The sequence below is a fragment of the Perna viridis genome, chromosome 7, assembly GCF_037379345.1.
Source record: "Perna viridis isolate PV_CMFRI_1.1 ecotype Kerala chromosome 7, ASM3737934v1, whole genome shotgun sequence".
NCBI classification, from domain to species: Eukaryota; Metazoa; Mollusca; class Bivalvia; order Mytilida; family Mytilidae; genus Perna; species Perna viridis.
Window position 1 is genome coordinate 17,120,178 of NC_142451.1, and position 26,794 is coordinate 17,146,971.

Sequence of the window (26,794 nt, forward strand, 5' to 3'; positions counted from 1 at the left end):
TTTTGTTTAGAGAATCTGGTTCCATTTCTGGTAAGGAACTTGCTAATATCTTCTTAGTCAATGAAATGATAAAAGGGCTACTTACAATTTGTGTGCACAATTTTGTAAATGAGATCTACTCTTGACAGTACAAGTATTAGACACATATATTTGGATTCTAGTTTGCTTTCGTTAAAGTTTGGTAAACTTTACACAGTTACATTTGTCCACTCTCCAAAGAGCAAGTATCTATAAATAATGTGAAATATTGTAAATATCTTTTGTGTATTGATATTAATGGAAGTCAAATCCTTGCAGAGTTTGGGTCACATTGAGAGGCAGTGAGCTTGGTTGGATCTTAAAAGTAGTACTTGGCTTAGTTGTTTTTGTCTCATGTGGGATATAGTGAATCCATTATGGCCTTTCATCTCTCTTTGTCTTATGCTAGTGTTTTTTTGCCTGCTTCTCTTACAATTACATTGGAGATTCCAGTCTAATGGTAATCTTGTAACATTAGAGATCAGAAGTGGTAGATCATTTTAAGGGAAACTTGGTGCTAGACATTATGAATGTAGTCCTATTCCTTACCTGTGGCTATGTAACCTTCAAAGGCCAAAATAAATACATGGTTTATTTTTCCCCAATCCCAACATACCAAGCCAAGTTTGGGTAAGTGGATAGGGCAAAATTTGTAAATAATGAAAATAATATTTGTCAATCTGGCAAGGCAGAAAGTTGGCATTCAATAAATACATGATAAATTTTGGCAATGATATACATTGAGATGCACTCTTTTTTATGTGTCAGTTAGGATTGGGGACACAAGCAATATTTTATTTTAGATATAAGATTTTGGTGTCTCTCATTTCTTCATAGTTTGGTATGTCAATGATAGTTTCTGCCCACCTCCAAATTATTTGTTTTTTCAGAATATGATCCTCATTTAATACCTTTGAAAATATATATGACTGCTGCAGGAACTATTTTAATAGGGTGCAAACAGAATATAAGATTTTATCAACTTTGGTGCGATGGTTTCAAACAATGTAAAATTTTGTCACCCTTCAAAATCCCTCTAATTTTTGATTAGTTGATTAAAACCTTTAAACAGTTTAATCATTGAATCCAGTTGAAAAGGTATCCTCTATTATGGCCTCATGATTTTTAGATATTGTTTTAAATACAGTTGTATTTGGTTTACGATCAAATGATAAATTACTAACATGGGTTTGAACCATTAGTTTTTATCAGAACTTCTTCGTAATTTACCTTGGATACTCAATATGGATATACCATAAATCCTACCAAATCAATTTTTCACAAACATTACTCTTTTTGGAGATAACAATGATTTCATAGGAATAATTCAAACATTGGAATAATGGTGAACCCGGTATCCCATTCCTGGCATGCTGGGTACATGGAACCTAGGGGTTACATCGAAAATCGCTTTCGTTACATGTGTGAGTATGATAAACAAATAGCATGTTTATTCTTTGAAAAGCTCTGATGTTTTGTCTTAGTCAATAAATAACATCATGTTTATAGTTACACATCAGTTGTAAAAGATTTAAAGTTTGATATTTTTGTCACGATTTGACATTATGGTTACACTTTGACCATTGTTCACACAGGCATCATGGCAACATGGTTAAACTGGCATCATGGTCACAATGGCATCATGATCTTACAGGCATCATGGTTAAACTGGCATCATGGTCACAATAGCATCATAATCATACAGGCATTATGGTCACAATGGCATCATGATCATACAGGCATCATGGTTAAAGTGGCATCTTGGTCACAATGGCATCATGATCATACAGGCATCATGGTTAAACTGGCAACATGGTCACAATGGCATCATGATCTTACAGGCATCATGGTTAAACTGGCATCATGGTCACAATGGCATCATGATCTTACAGGCATCATGGTTAAACTGTCATCATGGTCACAATGGCATCATGATCATACAGGCATCATGGTTAAACTGGCATCATGGTCACAATGGCATCATGATCTTACAGGCATCATGGTTAAACTGGCATCATGGTCACAATGGCATCATGATCATACAGGCATCATGGTTAAACTGGCATCTTGGTCACAATGGCATCATGATCATACAGGCATCATGGTTAAACTGGCAACATGGTCACAATGGCATCATGATCTTACAGGCATCATGGTTAAACTGGCATCTTGGTCACAATGGCATCATGGTTAAACTGGCAACATGGTCACAATCGCATCATGATCTTACAGGCATCATGGTTAAACTGGCATCATGATCTTACAGGCATCATGGTTAAACTGGCATCATGGTCACAATGGCATCATGATCATACAGGCATCATGGTTAAACTGGCATCATGGTCACAGTGGCATCATGATCTTACAGGCATCATGGTTAAACTGTCATCATGGTCACAATGGCATCATGATCATACAGGCATCATGGTTAAACTGGCATCATGGTCACAATGGCATCATGATCATACAGGCATCATGGTTAAACTGGCATCTTGGTCACAATGGCATCATGATCATACAGGCATCATGGTTAAACTGGCAACATGGTCACAATGGCATCATGATCTTACAGGCATCATGGTTAAACTGGCATCTTGGTCACAATGGCATCATGGTTAAACTGGCAACATGGTCACAATCGCATCATGATCTTACAGGCATCATGGTCACAATGGCATCATGATCTTACAGGCATCATGGTTAAACTGGCATCATGGTCACAATGGCATCATGATCATACAGGCATCATGGTTAAACTGGCATCATGGTCACAGTGGCATCATGATCTTACAGGCATCATGGTTAAACTGGCATCATGGTCACAATGGCATCATGATCATACAGGCATCATGGTTAAACTGGCATCATGGTCACAATGGCATCATGATCTTACAGGCATCATTGTTAAACTGTCATCATGGTCACAATCGCATCATGATCATACAGGCATTATGGTCACAATGGCATCATGATCATACAGGAATCATGGTCAAACTGGCATCATGGTCACAATGGCATCAAGATCTACAGGGATCATGGTTAAACTGGCATCATGGTCACAATGGCATCATGGTCACACAAGCCTCTTGGTCACACTGACATCAAGTTTGCAGAGGCACACTGGTATCATCATACATAGCATATATAGTCACATAAGCATCATTTTCACACTTTGGAATTTCTTGGACATAGTAGTTTGAGTTGCATTGTAACATCGAGAGAGGAACCTGTGTTGGATATGTGCATTTTTTTTGTTATTTCCATGTCAATAAAAGTAAAGCTGTACAGTGAAAATTGTGTAAACAAACCTCTCTGGGTCATTAAAACTGGTTTGGTTTTTCAGGTGGTCAGTTTACCAAGGTTTAAAATACATTAAAATTGATATAAAAGGACTTAACAAGTGAGAAGTGTTTGGTTAAGGTATGTTTTCCTATTTTCCAGGGTTTGGTTTAAATAGGTTCCACTGTATAGGATATTAATGTATAGAATATATCTCATCATTATTCCAATAATATGACAAGAACATAATAACATGGTTTTTTTTGTTTTTTTTTTTTTTGTATCAATTTTATTAATCGTCCATTATGTAAATTTTCATTCTCTGCATTTTGAAATCTAATTTTATTCTCATGGTTTGAAGTTTTATAATCAATTTATTTGCTTTGATCTCTCTTTCTAAGAGTTATTTTGGTAATATTGTGTTTTTTCTTGTGTACTTTTGGAAGTAGGCAAAGATGGAGGAGTAATCAAGGGAACCAAGGTTATAGTGGTAATGAAAAGAATGTAATCCAGGGACAAAGACCAGACATGGAAAACAGACATACACAACAAAGAACATAGACAACTAAAATCATACGTACAAAGTAACAAAAGCAAATGAGCAACTCGGACCCCACTAAAAACTGGGAGCATGGACCAGGTGCACCGGTAGGATAAGCGTCCTCTGCTTTTCTAGAAACACCTGCCGAGTTGTTCATAAAAAGTCAAGTCCGGGAAGTCATGATAAGGGAAGGTCATTCATACAATCTATTATTAGGTTAGTATCCAGTGTTGCTTGGTGTTTTTATTTTAGAAAATAATTGATAACAGGCATAAATTTTGATATTAGCCTTATAAGATCTACAAGTAAGATGAGTGGAAAAATTTTATCATGAAAAATTAATTGTGAAGTGTCTTTGCTTGGACTTTTCACAAAAAATCGTATGTGTAAAATTAGTCGTAAGTTATGATGTCATAGTAAATAGAAGTATTGTGACATCATAACTTACGACTAATTTTACTCTTACAATTTTTTGTGAAAAGGGCCACAGATTATTGAAGCAGGTACTGATTCATAGGAGTGGACCTAGAATTTGCCATGTATAAAATTGAGGAGAAATTATTGCTTCCCCATGAAATATTGATTTTTCAACAGTTGTACCCTCAATAATTTCTTGCTCACTTTACGTTTATTTTCCTTTATGCTTCCTTAACCTTATATGTTGGATCCATCCCAGTTAAAGTGTATTATAAAGGTGTATTTCCAAAATGTGTAATATAAGATTACTGTACTAGTTATGGTTATTCATAACTACATATGCCAACTAATATTCAAATATGCTTATTAAAAACAGTCATGAGTAAGCATCTCTGCTTTGTGTAGATAAAGCAATCTAAAATCTTTCTGTTGGAAACCAGCTTTATCAGTTTTTGAAATATTTATCAGGGATAACACTCAAGACAGTTAAAATTTAGTGTCAATCCTGTGGTTATCTTTTACTTAAGACCATAGAAACTTGAAATTCCACGTGCATTTATATTAAAGTGCACCTGGCAATAAATAAAAAATTATAATGATTCAGTATGAATGAGAACATTTTACCAAGTTTATCACCGGAATTTTCTTTCTTTATAACTAGTTATGGTAAGAGTTAGACTCCTTTATTAATAATTTTGAACTATAACTATTTTGGCCTGAAAAAAACTGCTTTTGTTGTCTTGGTGTAGCATGCTTGTCTTGGGTGCGGGAGGTCTCGGCTTTAATCCTTGCCCTTAACACACCAAAGAATTTGAAATTGGTAGTCACCAATTCTTAACCAAGAGGATAGATTGACAACTAGTTGGGTTGAAGTTAAAATAATGTGTCTGAGTGGGGAGGCATACCTATCAGTGGGCTGTTGCTTCTGTGAACTACTACAATAAGATACGGCTTAGCCTGTCAGACAAGTACAAAGCAAGGCAAACATTTTAGTCCTGAAATGCATGAAATATCTGCTATAGGTAATACAACTACAATTAATCAGTAGTCCTGCATACAAAGGTTAGGTTTAGGTTTTAGTTCAGTATCTGTGCCTATCATTTTATCCATCCTGCCATCAAATTTAATGTTTTAAATTGAACCTTTGTTTTTTCAAGAAATAAATTACCATGAAACCTGGTCATATATGTATATGTAAGTCATATGAACTGAAAGAAATGCCATTTGGTGTTCTGACAGGAAAATACTGAACAAGGCTTAGTCCACTGATATATTATTATTACTCTTCAACTACTTTCCAAATTGTGTTATAGTAGAGTTACCTCCCTTAGTGTCAGTTATCCATTTCAAGGCTAAATTACATCATCACATGATATTTTAATATATGATGAATGTTGATAAAGTATGATTGGAAATCACTTTTTATCTAGACAACTTTAAAGGCTTAAATTTGAGTACTTGAAAATTTTAAAACTTTTAGCCTTGTAAATTTTCTTGAAATGTTTACTTTGGCAACAATAACTGCAAAATCTACTTCAGCACTTAAGTACTTTGAAAAGAATATGTGACATTTGTATGGAATATTTAAAAACTGTCACTTAGGTGTCAATATCACAGCAGGTCTGGATGGTTTTATCTATCTAGTACACTATCAAATCATGCTGAATAAATATCTCAAAAAAATGAAATTATTTACATATCAAGGTCGAAAATTTTCTGTCTGACCAATTTTTCTGTTTTAGAAATTGGAAACTTATCACAGGTTTGATAAGTTTTATCTCAAAGTGTCTTTATTATTCAAATCTATGTTAAGATGAAGTTTGCTAGCATGCTGGGGTATGCATGGTTAAAGCTCAGTTTCTGTCCAACTGACTGAGGAACAATAAATTTATCCTGTTTGAAAAATGCTTAATTATTGTTATCAGTAGTTGAGAATTGGACAATTTTAAAGAAAAGGTACCGGTAATGCAGGAGTCATTTAGGGGGATACATTTTATTGATTGAACAATTTTATGTTAAGTTAGACAGTTTTGTAATTTAAAAGCCCCCACAGATATGCCAGGTTTGTTTCCTTCTTTCTGAGGTTGACCATCTTAAAAACAAGGAAACTTGGTCCTTCTTATAAACTTTTCCCACAATCTCTGATTTATAGTTTAGTATCAGTCTCTGTATGAATCAGGCAGTGGTGAAAATTGGTATAATAAAAAAAAGCCACCATTTTGAAAGATTTATTTTGACTATTTGCAACATCAGAATCAAGGAAAAAGATTTTTCATATCACTATGGTAAACTGAGGTATGATTTTATTGAAATGCATTGAAAACGAACATTTCAAGGGCAGATAACTCTATCAAACCTCATTTTTCTACCATCCTATTGAAAAATTTCTGTGCAAATCCAGTGATGCAGTGATCATATAATGGTCTTTTCAAATACAGGACGCACCTTTGAGTGAAATAATATTGTCAGATCGGTGGATTTTCAAATTTTCAAATTTTGCTTGATTCTTACCAAGAGTTTCGCTTAAGGGGCATGTTGCTTTTTCATCATCCAATGCAATGATTAACACAGGCTCAATATTTTCCCCAAGCAACAATTTTTTGAGTTTACAATTATTTTTTTTGTTTTTAAATGGACCATTCAAGCTTAAAATGTAATATTGAATGTTTTAATTATTGACAAACATGATGGTAGATAATTTACTATGTCATTCCTATAAGGAAGAACTTTTAACTAATTGATGAGGAATCCATTAGTTCATTGGCATTGTGAGGATTGGGACTATCCATGATGACTAGCTAGCATACTGGCTTGATTGTTGTCCATTTAACATCTAGCTGAAATATTTCATGCATTATCACTGCAAGATCAAGTTGAACAAAAGATCGATTAAAAATATAAAATGAAAATGGTTATAATGTGAAACAAAGGAAAGGTTAATTTTAACTGCCTTTGGTTATTTAGGGAAATAGGTATAGGCAATAATTTTTGCCATCTGTAGTGGTTGAAGGAGTTGTTTCTTGCAAGAGGCATTGCCCTTTCCATGCATATTGGCCCACTTTGGCATGTTTTCAAGTTTTTGTCCTTATGGCTTAATATCCTTGAAAGCAAGGGCTGCCCTATCCAGTCCCCAAAAGTACACCCCTTAACAGCTCTGTGGGCTGAGCATCCAACCACTGGCCAGATTTGATTTCTCAGTACCCTTACTCCCCTATGAAAAACTGAGTGCTGTTTTAGGCATATTCTTTATGAAATCCTTGCTTTCTATCAGGGTGACTAGGTTGAAATCTTGTTGTATTGTAGAAATGTTAATATATCTTAAGGTCTTGCATCCTCCTCATATTTGTCTTCAAATCCACCAACTAATTAAATTTGGAGAAACCATAAAAACTGAAACCTTAATATAATCATTCCTTCTTTGTATCCCAATTTCTATTACTTGCAATTTATCAAGTTTTGCCCTCTTAGTAATATGTCAGTATATGAAACATCTAAAATTGCTTTGCAACAGTTTATTACAAATCAATAAACTTCATTTCAATATTAATCCATTCAATCTTCTAAATGCCTTTATATTCTGCTTTTACTTTTAATATGATTCAGTTATGATCATGGTAGTAACTGTTTTTTTTTTTTTTTGTATTGCCTGGATGACTGAGAATCATCTAATTATGAAGTAATGTCATGTTGTTTCATCCCTACCTGATATACAGGGGGTACTCACAAAAACAAAGTTGACAAGCATTTACTTAAGGTTTACTCAAGTCAAGAACTTTAGTCTAAATTTTTTATAGACTTAAAATGAATAAGATAAATAGTTAGATATTTACTTAAAGGTTTTAATTGGAAATCTATTGTCATAGGTTTGAATGTTGCTATCTAAGGCTTATATATTTTGTCACCTAAAGGATTTAATCGGGTGTTTTTGAGCACGATGGACTTTTAATAATTTAATTCAATATCAATACAGTGTCCTAAGGAAATAGGAAGGGCATTATATCTTGTTTCTTTGACACTTGATAATAAGAGAAAAGATAGATTTCAAGAAGTGAGAAAAAAATGTTAAAAAGGAAGACATTTGGTTCTGGGAGTTTCTTCTCATTTCAGATTTTCAGTTTATGGACCTAATGTGCCAATCTTTGCAATCTGTCAGATAAATTGCAAGACAAAATATTTATTTGAAATTAATCTTCATGAAGGCTTGATACAAAGTTAGTTTTTAAGTCTTCCATAAGAATGATTTAAAAAATCATGGCCAGGAAATCATGTGGATATACTGTACTGCCACAACTCCACTTCTCTTCAAAATCAATGGCTGTATCATATTTGCCCAACACCTCCTTTAATCATAATCAATGGCTGTACCCTATTTGACTAACATCTTCTTTCATCTGAATCAATGGCTGTACCCTATTTGACTAACACCTTTCATCAGAATCCATGGCTGTACCCTGTTTGACTAACATCTTCTTTCACCTGAATCAATGGCTGTACCCTGTTTGACTAACATCTTCTTTCACCTGAATCAATGGCTGTACCCTATTTGACTTACATCTTTTTTCACCTGAATCAATGGCTGTACCCTAATTGACTAACATCTTCTTTCACCTGAATCAATGGCTGTACCCTATTTGACTTACATCTTCTTTCACCTGAATCAATGGCTGTACCCTAATTGACTAATGTCTTCTCTCACCTGAATCAATGGCTGTACCCTGTTTGACTTACATCTTCTTTCACCTGAATCAATGGCTGTACCCTGTTTGACTAACACCTTTCATCAGAATCAATGTCTGTACCCTTTTTAACTAACACCTCTTTCATCAGAATCAATGGCTGTACCCTGTTTAGCTTACACAAAATAATGGCATTGACTAAATTCTAATTTTCTCTTCTATATTAAGAGCCATATAGATTATTTTACAACACCAGCAATTGACAATGAAATTGTACTGCCTTTGGTAAGCATTGGCAGTGCCTTATAAAAGATTCATTTCGATAGCTGAGACCCTTAATTAAAAGAGTCAGAAACAGTACCATGATGTAAGATAAGGTATGTATCTCTGGGTAAAGTAAAGATACTAGATGTTTGAATATATGATTTTGAAAAAAAAGCAATACCCAAATAAATGTTAGTATTGCTTTGTTTTAAAATGTCAAAGAAAAGCTTTGTAATTATATATAAAGATAAGACATTTTTTAGCAATAATTTGATTGAAGTATCTGTATTGTCAAATAAAAAGTTATACATTATATTAGTAGCAAAAAGGTTAAAAAAATCTTTTGGAATAATGAAATGGAAAAGATTGTAAAACATTTCATCGTTAGACAAAAATAACTTGTTTGAATTTATGTATTTCTTTTTGAAAGAGAATAAGTTAAAATCTTTTAGGTGCAAGTTTTCCAACCAAAAAAATGGACTGCAACTTTTGTGGACAAGAAGAAGAATACTTGCATTATTTAATTACTTGTCCATACTTCCACTGCTTTTTTGGAAAATATATCTAAAATACTCAAACTTGTCAAATTTGATATTCAAATTAGCCTTGCTCATTTAGTTCTTGGATACAAAATTTCCAATAAAAACTACTTTCCTCTTAACTATTTCCTAGTTTGGTTAGATACTCAATTTATGAAGCATATTATATATCTGAACAAAAATAATAGCAGTAAATGTATTTAATATATGTTAGAGTTTAAGTCTAACAAAATATTTATAGATAAGCATAAAGTATTCGAGAGAATTGATAATGTATTATCCTATTAATGATACCATGTAACTTGAAATGTAAAAAAAAGGGTTTTAAAAAATTTCCTACCTATAAAACCTAATTTTTTTTCTATTGTGTAATAGGAAAAACACAATTTGTTTGGGTCTAACCTGTGTTGGCCGGAACTATGGAAATATAAAGGGATTTTGTTCATTTAAAACAAAAAATGTTTTACATCTATTTTTGACAGAATTGCTTCCTTTGGGTTTTTTTTGGTGAAAATGTTACAGAATTTGATGAAATAGATACCACTAACAAAATGACAAATTTTCAGTTCAACTTTGACTTTATTTTAAAAGATATATGCATTTGACTTTTATATTCCAAAGATGTACATGTAGGTGGTGTACTTCTTAATTTGCTGAGTATATGTAAATAAAAAAAAATAGGAGGAGCATTTCACACTTAAGTATCAATAACAACTTTTATCAACAAGAGGCTCCAGTTGGTCTCAGCGGCTTTGACTTGTGGCTTCATGCTTCAAACTTAGTTAGTCATGATGAATACAAAGGAAACTACCCATGTGGACAAAGCAGATTCTTTTTGTTGTGTCTTTCTTTGACATTTCTCAGGAAAACATTAAATTCAGCAAGCTCAATTAAGAGATTTTTTTTATATTGCAGGAGACCTTTAATTTATTTGATTTGCTACTTTGATAAACATTGAAATTATTTTATTCTCAATCTGAAAAAAGCCTTTAATTTGATCAAATCAAAGTCTCGTATTGTAATGAAAAATTTTATTTGCAGTGTAAAGAAACATAGACGTTAAAATTCAGGTAGACCTCAAATTGGTCTCAATTTAAATCTGAAACTAAGTGCCTAATATCAGATTTCATGACGACATGGAAAAACTCGCTCGTGATTCTAAAATTACTTTGATTACTTTTAGCTATTTGTGATCGATGGATCAGTACTGAAGTTGTTTATAAACTGTTATTAATTACTACTCTTTAATGGACTAATACTCCTTAATTAGGAAATTTATCAATATTTCATTTCTAATACTGGACATGGGATGTCAAGGTTTCTGCATTTTCAAATTTGATGAGCCTTTGCTGGATTTAGGATTCCCATTGGTGATAATGATCTGAAGTTTAAAGAAACATTCTTTATTTATCAAATATCTTCCGGAGGTCTTTGTTATCAATTCTGTTTAAGTTATTTAAATATTTCTAAATTAGGAGGGTCATGTTGGAACAGTTTGACTGTCAACATTGAGTTTGACTGTGTAATATTTTTTATAGTAATTCTGGATCTATGTAAGCACATGGTATTTTATGAGATAAAGCATCTGAATTCTGTTGAAGTATTCTGCATGTTTGGATCTGTAGATGTTTCTTGTTAAAGAAATTTTTTTTTTTTTTAAATTAATGTATGTATATGAAGTAGAAAGCTGATGATGGGAATGTAAGAATACTCTCATTAAAAAGTGGATAATTTTAGAAATGGAAGTTAAATAACTTTTAGGCATTCTTGGATAAAACAATTTGAATTTGAAAAGAAACAATGGTGGATGTTAAACGTTCTTTGGAGTTTCCAAGGGAGTTTCCTACTTTACATGGATTAAAAATCACTCTTACAGGTAGTAGCTTATTACATGAATGGGACAATAGTTTATTTTGATTTATACATGTATTAGCTGTTGTATCAAATCCGAGAAAATTATGCTACTTTGCCTTTTATGTGATGTGTAATAGTTATAAGTGATTTCTTTAAACCATTTATAACCTTCATATTTTTATAAAAATATTGAAAAATTGCAAAACAAATGGAAAATATTTATAATATTTTTTTTTAATCTTCCAATTTCAATGGTCTTATATTAACAGACTCGGCATCATGTGTACAAGATATCTGTAGACTGTTCAAAGATCATGTTGAGTTAGTTTGCTCTCTCTGAAGTTGTAAAAATCTGACCTTTTTAGATGATTATATCATTGTAAACTCAAAATCCAACCCAACCTTTTCACAAAACGTCATAAGTATAAAATTTATGGTAAGTTATGACATCACAACACTATTTTGTGATGTCATAAGTTATAATCATTTTTCCTCTTAGGAGTTTTTGTGAAATTGACGCTTGAACCCCAACAGGTCTTCAGATTTAACCTGAAATTATACATTTGTTGGGAAAGCAGCGAATATATTCAGAGAATTTAATGAACTTTTCAAGTAGTTTTACATTTCTACTTTTGATGAAGGGTATTGCCTCTTGCATTAGCTATTAAAAAAGATTATTGAGTGTTGATAAACTGGTAGATTGTTGGCTTTCATTGAAAACCATGAAACTTTGAATGATAGTATAGACTAAGTCAACATACAGGAGTGTCTGTAATGTAATAATGATTTTTGTTGATATTTACATAACCAAAAACCTCTTATGTTCTCCCTTTTGTGTCTGTTGGTTGTGTTGTATACCAAATCTTTGTTTGCTTGGTGACAGAGGTATTGAGTGTAGTTTAATCAAAAATATTGTCATAAAAGTGTGTTTTTAAATTTTCAGTGTCAAAATTGTAAAAATGTCTTTTTGAAGTTGGGGGAACTTAGTCCTACATTCAATAAGAGATTTACTTGTCAAACACCATACTTCTTAATGAAAAAGCATTCATTAGGGAAGACAAGTTGGATGCTTGATGGTGATCATGATTGTATCATTTTGATTTTGTTATAATAATGCCTTTATAATTTTTATGATTTTGTTAATACAGATAATTCAAAACTGATTTAAAGTTGAAATGTTCATTCATTTGGAGGAATCTTGAAAAACTTTGTTGAGTTTTGGAGAATTTTAAATTTTGTGGGAGAAAAGCAGTGTCCTATATATGGCCACAGCTCTCCCTGATAGATGTCAAAATATAAGAAAAGACTTGTTTTAGACTGTAGGCTAATGTTACAATTCAGTTAGCTTTAGTGGGTCAAACTGAAGGGCAATTTTGCTGTGATTAAAGTAAAAAGCTTTAGATTCAAACTCCTTATTCCACTAGATATTAAATTAAAAGTTGAAGTATCCTAACATTTGTGTAAAATACAATTTTTAATGTACTAAGTTTCGTTTAGATGTCCATATTTTAGAATATTGTAAATGTAGGAGTTTTCATGGTGCTACAATTTCTCAAAACCCTAAAACTAAGTATATTCATCTATAAAATTGATATGTTACTAACATCAAATTTCAAAAAGCATATATCAGTCAGTGTAAATGAGCAACCACAAGAAATGAATACATTTCTCAGTATACCAAATAGTAGTTCAAATTCTAGGACAGATCATGCATAACATAACTATTTTGTTGACTTCAGTTACTCTTTGATCAGTCAATATTGACACAGAATTGAGATTGACCTGTTCTTGACTCCCTAATATGACTTTTTGAAGTGGTCATACAATACTGATTTGCTGTATGTATAAGGTATTGATTTTGAAAAAGTAATTCTACAAACACTGGAAGCTGGTTAAATAAAAAAAGCTTGATGATGGTTATGAGGACTGAGTTGTGTTATATATATTGGTATATCGGTATATGAGTATTCTACTACCATTTAAATAGGATTTTTCAAACTAAAAATCTTTATAATCTTAATTTATGATTTTTTCTGAGCCAAAAAAGAAGAATATGTAGCATACATTTAAATTTAAGGGTATCTTATTTCATTATATTTAGCTTATGCTTTGTCACAGATTTTTCTGTCACTTCAATTTTTTTTAAGACTAAAATTATAACTGTATCAGGTGTTTGATGATCTGTTAGGTAATATGTTTTTGTGTTTGATATGTTCTTTGAGTAGCAATTTTCATTGTTTTCATGGGCATTCAGTTCACAAACTTAATTTTCAGAAAAAATGCATACGTGCCAGTTGAAATATAGACCTCCTAAACTAGTTTTAGAACATATTAACAAAAAACAGACCTATAAAATATTGCCCAGGCAATGAAAGCGAATAACCCAAACCTAAATGTGCCTATACAAAAATGTGAAATTTGAACTTTTCTCTCGTGAAAAGAATGAATAAAACTCTATGAATAAAATTTTGAATTTGAATGTTTTTTTTTCACAGCACGTCCACATCAGCATGAACTTGAAAACGAACAAGGTGGTTATGCCCAAGGTTTTCGTCACCGTGCTGGCATGTATGGTAGCAATGCCTTCCATCCTGGTCGATACTTCCACGGCCAGCAGCCACAGAGAAACAACAGATGGGGTGGAACTTTTGGCAATGCAACTAAACACTCGTATTTATCACACTCTGAACATGTGCCACTGAAACCCAAAGTTGTAACCATCGTTAGAAATGGCGGAAGGCCTCGAAATAATGTAAAGATGCTTCTGAACAGAAGAAGTGTTCAGTCATATGATCAATTGATGTCAGACATTGCCGAAGCATTTGGACCAAAGTACAAAACAAATAGACTTAAAAAACTTTTCACTGTAAGGGGTAAGGAAGTTCACGGGATATCAGATTTTTTCCGTGACGATGATGTTTTCATAGGTGTTGGTAATGACACTTTAACTGAAGGTGATATACAGGATATAATTAATGAACTCTATCCAGAACCTGATAGCACATATGCAAGGTCATTGTTACGAGACTTAGAAAAACAGAGGAAGAAACGTCAAGCTGCTTTGAAAGATAGTGAAGCTGACAAACGGGACAGTGGCTTTGGTGAGGGAAGTGATGGTAGTAACCGTGAACAAGATGGTGACTACATCATTTACAAAGGTCGCCCACAAGAGAAAGGTCGAAGGCGACATGATTACCCCAAAGAGGATGAACTTGCCATGAGACTAGATAAGGACAAAATGAAAGCTGCCCAAGAGGAGAAGGATAGGGCAAAGAGGCAACAGAAGAAAATGATTGAGTCTGAAAGAAGGGCACTAGAAAATGAAAGAAGGAAACAACAGCAAGTGCCCACAAACAAACCTGAGGATCCTTTCAAAAGAATGAGAGAACAGAAGGAAAAAGAAAGGGAAGAACAGAGAAGAAAGAGAGAGGAAGAAAGACAGGCTAAGATTAAAGAGGATGAGGCTAAAGAAAGGTAACAATTTCATTGAACTTAGAATAGGACATAATGTCTTAAAAACAATCAAAAAGTCATCAAGAAAATATCAAAACATATAAACATTGCTATACAGTTATTATACCATTAAACTAATAGTGAAATCATCCACAATTCAATGTTATTGGAATGGGGAAGTTGTAATAGTTACATCTGTAGAAAAAAAGAAAGTTAATTGCTAGTAAGTAAACAACTTTTTTTTATTTACTGGACCATTAATTTATAATGGTCCTTTTATGTATCTGGCAGAACAAGAACTATCATTTGGAATAGCTGAATAGTTTTACAATTGAAATAACAAGCAATGAAGCAAGCAAAATTATTCAAAATTGACATGAAACCCAGATTAAGTTTAATAAGACACAACTCCAATCATACTAAGTTTTTCGGAACTGATACAGTCAATAAAAGGGTAATTGGTTATTTATATTTTGTGGTTGATCATTTTTAAACTTGGAAACAAAACTTGATTGTAAATAAACTTCTGATAAACTACTGTGAAACCTAAACACTGTCTAAAACATGATATCAAGTACAAGTCTGTGTAAGAATTAGGCAAGTTGGGATACCACAAAATATTTAACGAAGATTTAATTGCAGAAATATATTTACATGCACAGTCAACACTCTTGGATAAAGTTATTAGCAAAGAGATTACATTATGAAATCTGTACAGTAATCTGTACTTAACAGTGCAAATTTTAAAAATGTGTTTTGATAGCAACCCTTGCCATTCTTAAAAATATTGAATGTTGTCGTCAGGCTAACTATATACTAAAAACTTAAATATTTATCCTTTCTTTTTAAACTTAATACTCAGGACAGTTCTAATTAACTAGAAACCATATTAAAGAACACACAAAGCACCTGTTAAATTTTAACAAAATATAGAAAGGTTTTCCTGTTACTGAAAGATAAATATACAGTTCACCAAATCTTTTTTGTCTCCCTTTTTTTTTATTACAATCAAATAAATAGTATGTTCCATGTTGTTGTTAAGTAAATAATACTATAAATTTTCTATCGTGTTTCTGGAATTTTTTGTCGACTATAAAACTAATTAAGTATTGATTGTGCTTCTTATCAAACTTTTCATATTTGAATTTGATAATAATTAGCTTTGCTTCAAAGATTTTTATTTCACCTATCTGATCTGTCAATAAGTTGAAAATGTTTATGCAAGCTTGTGTATTCTAATGGGTCTGTAAGAGTTATGGTCATCAAATATTTGGTGCTAACTCTAATATTTTTATACTTATTCAAGGCTATTGATGTTAGACTTTTCACAGGTTTGTAGATGAGGTATTTAGAAGGGACAATTTAAGTTCAGAAAAAAAGTGTTAATCTTTTCTGCAGTGTATTATAAGTTGAATTTATCTTGACCATGAACTTTATATGGAAAATTGTATGCAGTCATTTAACCATGATATGAAAAATCATTTAAGATAATATCCAAAAACCACAGTAAAAAACACACCAATAGGTGAATGTACTTGATGAAGTTAGAAATAGTAGCCTGCCTGCCAGCCTGAGATTGTAGCTTGCTCCCCCCAACCTGATATAGTAGCCTGCCCGCCAGCCTGAGACTGGTTATTTTTTGGCAGGGCTTGCTAATTTTAGCAAAAATCTATATAGCCATATAGTTAATATAATTGAAAAATTGTATTCAGGACTGGCTAGAATATGAGTGAGTTTCCTACCCTGATTTGAGGCCAAAATTTGGCCTAACCCATACCTTGTTTTTTTAAGGAGAACACTTCAAACATTTGGTTGTGTGACAGTTACATACGGACCAGGTGATGGAGGGTAAGGAAAAGGTAGACAATGTGAAGGGAATTCTATACCATTAGGAAGATGTCTATTATGGGCAAACATTGTGATTATAATATGTCAAATTTCCTGTTCTTTTATGCAGAGAAAGAAGAGAAAAAGCAGAGCAAGCAGCTAGGGAGAGACAGGCTGCCTCTGAAAAGGCAGAAAGAGAAAAAGCAGAAAAAGAAAAAGAGAAAGCTGAGACAGAAAAACCAGAAAAACATAAGGAAAAAGAAGACAAACCAGAAAAAGATTCAGAACATAAAAAGAGAAAATCAAAATCCAAGGTTGTACGCAAAACAAAACTTGAGAGACAAATTAGTAGTGATGAGCATGTACTTAGTAAATATGAACTAGGTCGGACTCTTGGTGATGGCAATTTTGCCATTGTTCGCCAGGCAAAGTTGAAAAATTCTACTAGTGAATTTGCCATGAAAATTATTGATAAACCAAAGCTTAAAGGCAAGGAGCACATGGTTGAAAATGAGATTGAGATTATGAAAGACTGTCACCAACCAAATATTGTGAAATTGTATGAAGAGTATGAAACTCATGATAAAATCTACCTCGTTATGGAGTTAGTCAAGGTGAGTGTATATTTGATGTCCTAAATATAACTTACAAGTACTGGTGAAATTAAGATTTTATGGATACTAAATTGCTATCTATACCACCTAGCAGTGCCATCAGGAACACAAATTTGTATGAGTGCTCATGTAATATAGTGGTATTTTGGGGGAGTTAAAAGCATGTAGAAACTCTGTGGCTCAACTCTTTGAATTTTGTCATTTGCCATTAATATTTCAATTTGAAGATAATATTTTGGCACCCAAGTTGTTACTGCAATATCCTTGCAAAATTCTGACAATTTAAGATTAACTTTCACCTTATGAAAAATAGCATGAAAAAAGTATTCAAGTTTCTGAACATCTTTTATCAAGGCCTACATGTCGTTATAGACACTTGCTTAAGAAACAATAACCTATCACAATCAATACGGCTTCTCCTGCTGATATATTAATAGACACACATCCACAATACAGTTGTATGTAATCAGCCAAGCACAAGCTTACAATACCATTGTATAACATGACTACGAAGGCTCTGATATCTAGGCTGCAATTCACGTATTGTACTATTTCTATGACTTCCTCTACCTATTACGTGATAAATGAACGTTCATAAACTGATAATTTCTGAAACACAAATAAACTTGGATATTGCCAAGCAAATCTTAGCCATGTTTTCTATACTCTGACATCACAGATAATGTTGTTTTTGTCCAGTGTTTAATTTATGATTGTATAAAAATGGATTGGCCGCGATTGAATACTTTTGTCAAAATCTTGTCTTGTAAACTTGACAAGTATGAATGTTTGCATTTAGTCAGAAAGTATTGTCAATTTTTTTATTGAATGTACATGTTTTTTAAATTTAAGTAAGTGGACAATTTGTTAAATTTTCCACTCATGATAAAGAAGTATGGCAAGTTTTTTTTTTTCTGAAAATACATATCAACATATTAGTTTCAATAGTTTTGATGATAGATTTTTCATAAACTTGGCGTTATGTTTATCAAAATTATTAAATTTTTGAGAAGCTTGTCTTACATTATCAAATAACTGTAATCTTTTCGGTTAAGGACCTATTTTAACTGTGTTTTTAGGGCAGATAGTTCAAATATTTTTGAAATTTGATTTATGACTAAGGATTCCTACATTATACTATGTCCCATGTAACTTTGTTGAAATTCTTTTTGTTACTTTTAAAAGACACAAGACAGTTTATGTATTGATCACAGAATCATGCTAACTAGAAACACTTGAAAATACTGGATCCAAAAGTACAAAAATATTATGCATGGAGAACTGTATGAATTATAGTTACTTTAAATTGTTCTTGTCATCAAATAAATCATAAGTTTTTCAGTTAGTAAGTCCATTTGTCCTTGCAGTGAGTTGTTTCCATTTCCTTGAAAAAATTCAGAAAAAAAACCTGGAGACTGTGATTTGATAGTCATGAATGAAAAGACATTCCTTGGTAGAAAATGCTTTTTACTAGTGATTTTATCTATTTTTTTTACTTGCAGGGAGGAGATCTGTTTGATGCCATTACACAGAGTGTGAAATTTGGTGAAGTAGATTCTGCTCACATGATCAAAGACTTGTGTAATGCACTGTTTTATCTACATTCACGGTCCATCGTCCATAGGGATCTCAAGCCAGAAAACTTACTGGTAAGTGATGCATGGTGTATCAAGATATTAGATGTTTTATTTTATTTCTGCTTCATCGTTTATTCCTGACATGGATTTCAAACCATAGATAAATTTTTTGATTTCGATGAATCATATAGTGTGAAAGTACTTTTATTCATGGGAACCAATTTTTGTGATTTAGGGAGAAATGATCAGTTTGTTGATTTTTAAATTTGTGGTTCGACAATTCTATCTTACCAACAAATGGAAAATTGGAAACCAAATTTCGTGGTTTACCAAACCAACAAAAAAACATGAAAATTAGTACCCTACGAACAATTATACTTTCACATTACCTTGTCATTCTCATTTGTACCAAGTTACTCAGTAAAAAAGCATGTCTATAGAATGAAGTATTTTGTCAATCTTGATTTGATGGTCACAAACATATGCTTTATTTGCTTTGCTTATGTAATACAAGTAAATCATTTTGTGACCATCAAATTCATGATTGATGTCAATCTTCAGATACATTACACTCTGAGTTTTCTACCCTCACATGTTCTCAGGATTACCTGAAAATGTTTCTTGATTTTTTCTACTTAAGTAAGTCAAAATTCACTAGGAATTTCTTGTCCTTGAAATTGAATCATTAAGAGTCTTTTCTATAGTATTTATTCAGATAGGAATGATAAGTGTATCTGTGACCTTAAAAGTTTCTACTCCATTGCATCAAGAACTAATAAGTGGAATGATAGTGCAATTTGTGCATTAAAGACATGCAACATTTTTATTTGACCTTCTAGGACATTTAATTGAATTTAATTGGTCTTGTGACATTCACACACTAGTACTTGTTAAAAAACATGAGCTTGAATACATTTAACGTTAGGTTTTTAAATTCGTTTTCTTGAGCTCAGGAAGTTCTCAGAACATACAACCTGATTGTTCTGTTTGTATATTAATAAGACAAATTATGATATAATTTTAGGTCTTGCATATGAGGAATTGAGCTTATTTACAAATAATATTGTTGAAAATGCATCACTATGCTATGTTAATATGAATATCCAAGATTTTCTAAATGCACGCTGTGCCTCTGTGTGAAAAGTTTAAACAATTATTTCCTAAATGCATATGTCATTTCCGTAATATGTCACTTCTGACAAAAAAATTTGGGTTTGAGCCATTCATGGTTCAAAGAATCAACATTTATAGGACATTGCTGGAATTTCGTCATCATGATAGTTTATGATTATACTGTGTATGAATTTGATTTTTGAAGCAGGAAAAAATTGTCTACAAATGAAGATAAAATTAGCTAAATATTGCAAGAATTTAAATCTGAGACCATGAGACATTAAAAGCGTATTATTTCAATGATATGGTAAAATAATTGACATATTAGGATTGGGCTTTAATACATATATAAGAGTTCTTAAGATACTACTGATTTGAATCGTTTGTGATGTTTTCAGAAATCACAATAAAAATTGCAATCATTATTCCCAAGATCCATGTTAAGGCTTGCAGAGTCAATGAATTGGATGAAAAGTAAAAAGTCAACATATTTCGCCATGGTTTCCTTACTTGGTGTTTGTAATGCAATAAGAGAGTGCTGGAGTTTTTGTATTGTTCAGTTGGTACACAGTATTTAGGAAATAAAGGGGTGATTTGTTGGCTCTAGGTCAGACCAATGAATCCAAAGGGGTTGACATGCTTACCATTGGGCTTTTGCTTCAGCAAGCTAGGACAATAAAGATCCAGCTCAGCATATTGAACTAGTACAAAGCAGGGGTCAACTGTCTTTGTTCTAAAGTGCATGAAATATCTGCTAAAGTATGTTAAACTATATTTAATCAATCAATCAATTAGTTCTGTCAACTTATCCAGATATCAAATCAATTTTTGAAGTAAATTCACTATGACTTCTATATTTTTTACAGGTGCACAGAAACAAAGATGGAACAATATCTATCAAGTTAGCTGACTTTGGTTTGGCTATGGAAGTCAAGGAAAACATTTATACTGTGTGTGGTACACCCACATATGTAGCACCAGAAATTCTGTCAGAAATTGGTAAAACTTTAATTTCGCCTTGATTTGGTCATTAAGATTTGTGTATAGACATTAACGATGTTAAAGGAGATAATTTGTACTTTCCTTGAATTGAGAAACATGCTGTATTTAAATGAAACCATATAATACATATACTTATATAAACCAAACCTTTTTAAAGAAAATTCTTAAGAACCCCATAATCTCCATATTTTTCCTTTAGAAAAAAATCTTCAAAACAAAGACTAAAAGATGGCAGAAATACCTCACTACATCCTATCCATCATTTCACAGCAGAATAAAATATATATTTGTAAATATATTGAGAAGTAATTAATAAATTGATGACTTAGTTCATCTCAAAAACTTTTTCTGATTCTAGCATGAACCCCAAATTTCAATGATTTCCAATTTATTTTCTAACAAACTTTACACCCAATTTTACTGCTGGTAGTTCTCATCGAATTTTACTAGTCTCAAATGTAAGGCTAGTGGCTTACAGTTCAGACTAAAAACTTGAGACAAGGACTAGTGGAGCTTCCAATAGTTGGAAACAGAGTTGTGATTTTCAAATTCTATAAGTTATAGCATCTAAATGTGAATTTCTACCATGATTGATAAAGTAAAAAAAATTTAAGTATGTGGTTCTAAGGCCATCCTAAAAAAATTTCAAAATTCTCATTCAACATTTTTCAAAATTTAGGAGGGGGCAAATTTTATTTTTTACTATTTATCAATGTAAATGAAAAATGCTTTAAGTTTGAAAGAAATCTGGGAAAAATCAAAATAAAAATTTTTTGGGATGGGTGAAAAATATGGGTCAGGAGGGGATGAGAATCTAGGATACTTTTTATTTTGGCCTAAACATGTTTTTTCATAATCTGATCTCTGTAGAATGTCAATATAAGGTTTATAAATATTTAGTATTGATATATAATCAAATCGTGGACAAAGCATATTATACTTGTAGAAATTTATACATTGCATGATGCAGGTGTTTTAAATGGTTACATAACATTATTTAAAATTTTGGTATTTTTATCTCCACACATACATTGTTATACATAGTAAGTGAATAGATACAGGTTTTATTTTTTTTCCCATCAGGATATGGTTTAGAGGTTGATATGTGGGCTGTTGGAGTGATATCTTATATCCTTCTTTGTGGTTTTCCACCCTTCAGGAGTCCAGATCGTAACCAGACTGAACTTTTCGAGTTTATCAAAGCTGGAGAATATGAATTTCTCAGTCCTTACTGGGATAATATATCAAGTAGTAAGTAATTTAAGTATCAAATGAACTAAGATGTCAAAGTAGTTGACATAATTGTTTGCTTATACTAGTCTCGTATGTGTTATTGAACAACTTTTCTGTGTTAAATTTACAAATACGAAATGAGAGTATAGTAATTGGTTTTCTGTATTATGCATCTTTCATGAGTCATAGATATATTCAGTTGTTGTCTGAATTATTTTTTTTCTTTATGCCTTTAGACTGTATGGTGCTCTTGATGATTCTTAAGTTTTGAATCGTGTTATAAAGGATAAACTGTAATCATAAGTTAATCATCTTGGATAAGGCCATAATAACATAATTTCAAGATTATCATCCAACATTTCTAAAATAATTGAGGGAGCAAATTTTATTTTTTGTTTTTTCATTGCTTTGGATTATCCTATAGTAATTGTCACTTGTTCTCTCCACTTTGAGAGAAGAAATTGATCATGTTGAGTGTTAAAATAGCGGTCCCTTAGACTCTTCTCCCTTTTTATATGTCTTCATCTGTTGAGAATGGTGTGGCTAACTTTGCATTTATTACTTTTTAGGTGCTAAAGATATGATTGAGCATTTGTTAGTGGTTGATAGAAAGAGGCGTTTTAGTGCCATTGATGTTCTGTCTCATCCATGGATTTTAACAGGAGGTGACACAACTCATCCTGTTGATCATGCTAAAGTGGAGGAAATGAGAAGAAATGCACGAAAAGACTTAGAGTTACAGGCCAGAATTAATTTAGACTCATATCAAAAACAAAAGGAGAAGCGATTAGCTGCACTTAGTGCTGCATAGTATTTGTACAAAATTATTAAATCTTTTGTGATCTACTCATATTATTTAGTCTCATTGCTTTTCAGTTTCATGTAAAATTTCAATGAGTTCAACCATCTTTGTTCTGTTAAGTTTATCGTTAACATGTGATATGAATTTAAGAGGCGACTAGTTTTATTTTCAAAGCAAAAGTGAGCACCATTTTTTTTTTCACTCATGGTCTTCATTATAGCCTATATAGATTTGGTTACTGTACCATCAGTTCTATCTGCATTTTTCCAACTATAATAGAAATGGCTGAATTTTGTTATTTTTCATTATTTTAGGAAATTGAAAGGCTGTGAAGTAGATAAATTTGATTTATTGAGTTAATGATTATCATTAAAATTTTATTAAAAAGGTTTGCTTTAAACATTATGTTTTTTTTTTTTGTTTACCATACATTTTTTGAAATTTTACATGAATATGAACTAAATTTTTTAGAGGGTACTCTTGAAAACTGTCTTAATAATTTATAATTTTTTTTACAATATTTTGATTTATTATATTTTTCATTGAAGGCATTTTTTTTACATTTTGAATTCCCATGTTTAGACAGTTTTTATCTGTCCATTTTTATATCTTCCTCAAGACAACTTTTAGTAAATAAACAATTTTGTACTGATTTCAATGACCTTTCATTGTTCAGCCAATATAAAACATTTTAGATCTTCAATTTATTTTTTTTCCAATTGGTATGTGAAGTATTGTAATTCAAAATTTTTGTTTGTCTGAGATAGATAAAAATGTTTACAAATAATTTCTTAATTGAACATTCCATTACGGTTTTGTTTTATCTTCTTTTAATGGTTTCTATGTTTTTGTTTGTCAAAGGCTAAGAGGTGACAAACCATTCCCGTCCAACCCCCCTTTTTTATAGTCCAATATATGTGATATTGTTTCCACTACACAAGTAGTTTGTCTATGTGCCAAAAACAGATTGTTTATATATATTATACATATTTATGTTTTAAAGGATGTACATATCTTGGTAAGGAATTCTGTGATATAAAAGTTGAAGTGATGAACTATTAAGGACAGTGTCTATTGAACACAGCATATTTGATTAAGGAGTACAGTAATGCACCACACAGTGGTCGAAATTCATTTCTTTTATTAACGACCACTGCAGACAGGCCTTTTGAAATGATAGGAAATTATTTTGAAATCAAACATAAGGAAAGTCATTCACTTTTTCCTGACACTGCAAGATTCTTGCAACTTCAGAGTGTGCTGTCTGCAGTGTCTAGAATGGAAACTGTTTGGAGTGTTAAGTACAATATGACTTGATTTAGTATTTCAAAGATGTCAATGCAAAACACAGCATGTTTTTCATTATTTAAATTTCTAAATAGTTAAAAAAGAATGACAAAAATCTTTGTTTTTTGATTTGCATAATGGCTTTATTGTTCTTCTATACTGTAAAATATTTAAATGTTCTAAAATTTTCTTCATGGCAATTGCTTTAAATAAGAAATATGAGTCAACTTACTGTCAATCTATGTAAGTCTGTAACTGGACTTTTTCATGATGATGATGAATTAAAGGGAGATAATTTGTACTCTTGAATGAAACAAGTTGTAAATTAATGTACTTGACTGTGGTTTACTGTGTACCATTTCTCACTTCTCTCTGTTCCCATTTAATTGACTTTGTTTTATGAATAATGAAAACTTAATATATTTATGTGCAGACAATTTCAAAAAAAGGTTAAGATCTTTATAAGATTCATCAAGGCTTCTTTTTTCATTTGAGTGATATACATGTGTTCCATCATCAAAAGTAATAAGTTGTAAGAAAATGTATGAATAAGAGGGTGAAACAATAGATATTGAAGCAGATATGTTTGCTTGGTTTGTGTCAATGTTTTGTTTTTTTTTTTAATCTTGGATGTATTTTTTTATTGTTAATATTTTGCTGCAAGAAACCTCACGACATCATGATATAGGACATACATGTTCTTGTGAACATACTTCATAAGATTTTCTCCATGTGGTATAGGGTTATTTCTGAGTTTTTTTGTACATTTTGGTTGAAAATTTACCTTTGAAGTACATCATTTTCTATTAACTGAAACGACCAACCAAATGTTTTCAGTATTATGAAAGATTTTGAATAATAAATTGCTACAAATATCAAGATTTTCGACTGAATTTGAATAATTCATTACCAGATCTTCAAATGATGCATTATTCATCAATCATGAGGCATATCTGTGATTAATTTTGTAATGGCTTTAGGATTGACTGTAGGAATATGCATATTCATTAGATAATGCATATTCATAGAATTATGTAAATTTAGTGGGCATGAATATTTGATGTATAAATGTAGGTCATTTCACTCATTTTTTAGAAAATATATACTTATTTAAGAGAATATATATATATTGATGTACTTCTTAATTTATTAAATTGTATAGAAACCAAATATTTTAAAGGTAGATATATTAAATTTATAAATATTCTGAAACTACGTAGAAATGTGAACTGGAAACTGTCATAAAAGGTCTACATGCTTTGTGTTCTCCATGATTATATGATAACTTTGTTCATGGAGTTTATTGGTGAAAATCTCAGTATTTGATTTTGATATTCAGGGTTAAAGGTCACTGCTACTGTTTAACATACCTTGGCTCTCATTGGATACCTTCATAATGACATAGTCACTTTACCTTTGTTTTCAAAATATTTGCCTGTTGTGATTTTATAGTATCAAGTACCAAGAAATAAAAATAGCATTTGGGAATGGTGACAAAAATAAACTGAATTAAATGAACACAACAAATGAATGTCCATAGGCTCATGAATGAAGAGTTTTCAGTTCACATTTGAAATCTTGAAAGCATAAAAAAACATTCTTTAAATGACCAAAAATGAATCTACTAATCTCAATAGTGAACACAAATTTGTATCATTTGGCAGTAAAGTATTTCTAAATATTCAGTGTCCTCTATCTGTAAATAATATTAAACTGCTGACGATGAATCCACCACTCAAGATTTAGATAATTCTCAGGATTATGACAAATGATTGTTTTCGTGTTACACTGTTGCCATGGTGATAGTAACCATGGATAATAACCTGTCATGTTACACTGGTTTATTGGTCAATAATAAAATATAATTCATACAAAACAAGTTGTCATCTTTCTAGCCTAATGGTCAAAAGATTTCTTGAATACAGAGTTCCTTTTTCCAGTATATCCATTTGTAGCACAATCTTTTTGAATTGAATTCATCAATTTATATAAAACCCAGCATTTTAAGCAAAACCAAGACTTTTAAATTTGAATTCTTTCTCAAATCCCTCCTTAATTCAAATATTACCAATCAGAGCACTGGATTTTAATATTAGAATAGACTTAGGATATCCAGTAATCCCTCTAATGGTATAGAAACATGTCTGTTCAGTTCTGGGTTATATATTTATTGCAGGAAATATCTACATCAGGAGTATCAGTTCTAATATTCATTCTATCAACAATAACAAAAATCAAACAATAATAATTGCTATATTTATGGTCATGAACAGACACTGAGTCAATGTATTTGCTAAA

General features: G+C 31.7%; 1 protein-coding gene across 10 annotated transcripts in view; it reads left to right on the forward strand.

Annotated features, from left to right (window-relative positions):
- LOC148611575 (serine/threonine-protein kinase DCLK3-like) overlaps positions 1-26,375 on the forward strand; it is a 56,597-nt gene extending 30,222 nt beyond the window's left edge. For 7 of the 10 annotated variants that reach the window (XM_088592266.1, XM_088592261.1, XM_088592264.1 and 4 more), the window contains 6 exons: positions 14,084-15,062; positions 16,999-17,482; positions 18,985-19,131; positions 21,039-21,171; positions 22,258-22,425; positions 22,977-26,375. In XM_088592266.1, coding sequence (XP_088448392.1) covers positions 14,084-15,062; positions 16,999-17,482; positions 18,985-19,131; positions 21,039-21,171; positions 22,258-22,425; positions 22,977-23,218 — 2,153 coding nt within the window. In that variant the 3' untranslated portion in view covers positions 23,219-26,375. Of the gene's footprint in view, positions 1-1,182; positions 1,443-4,845; positions 4,922-11,012; positions 11,611-14,083; positions 15,063-16,998; positions 17,483-18,984; positions 19,132-21,038; positions 21,172-22,257; positions 22,426-22,976 lie in introns of those variants that run through there. The other 3 variants (XM_088592269.1, XM_088592271.1, XM_088592270.1) reach the window with 3 other exon arrangements.
- Positions 26,376-26,794: the final 419 nt, after the last annotated feature.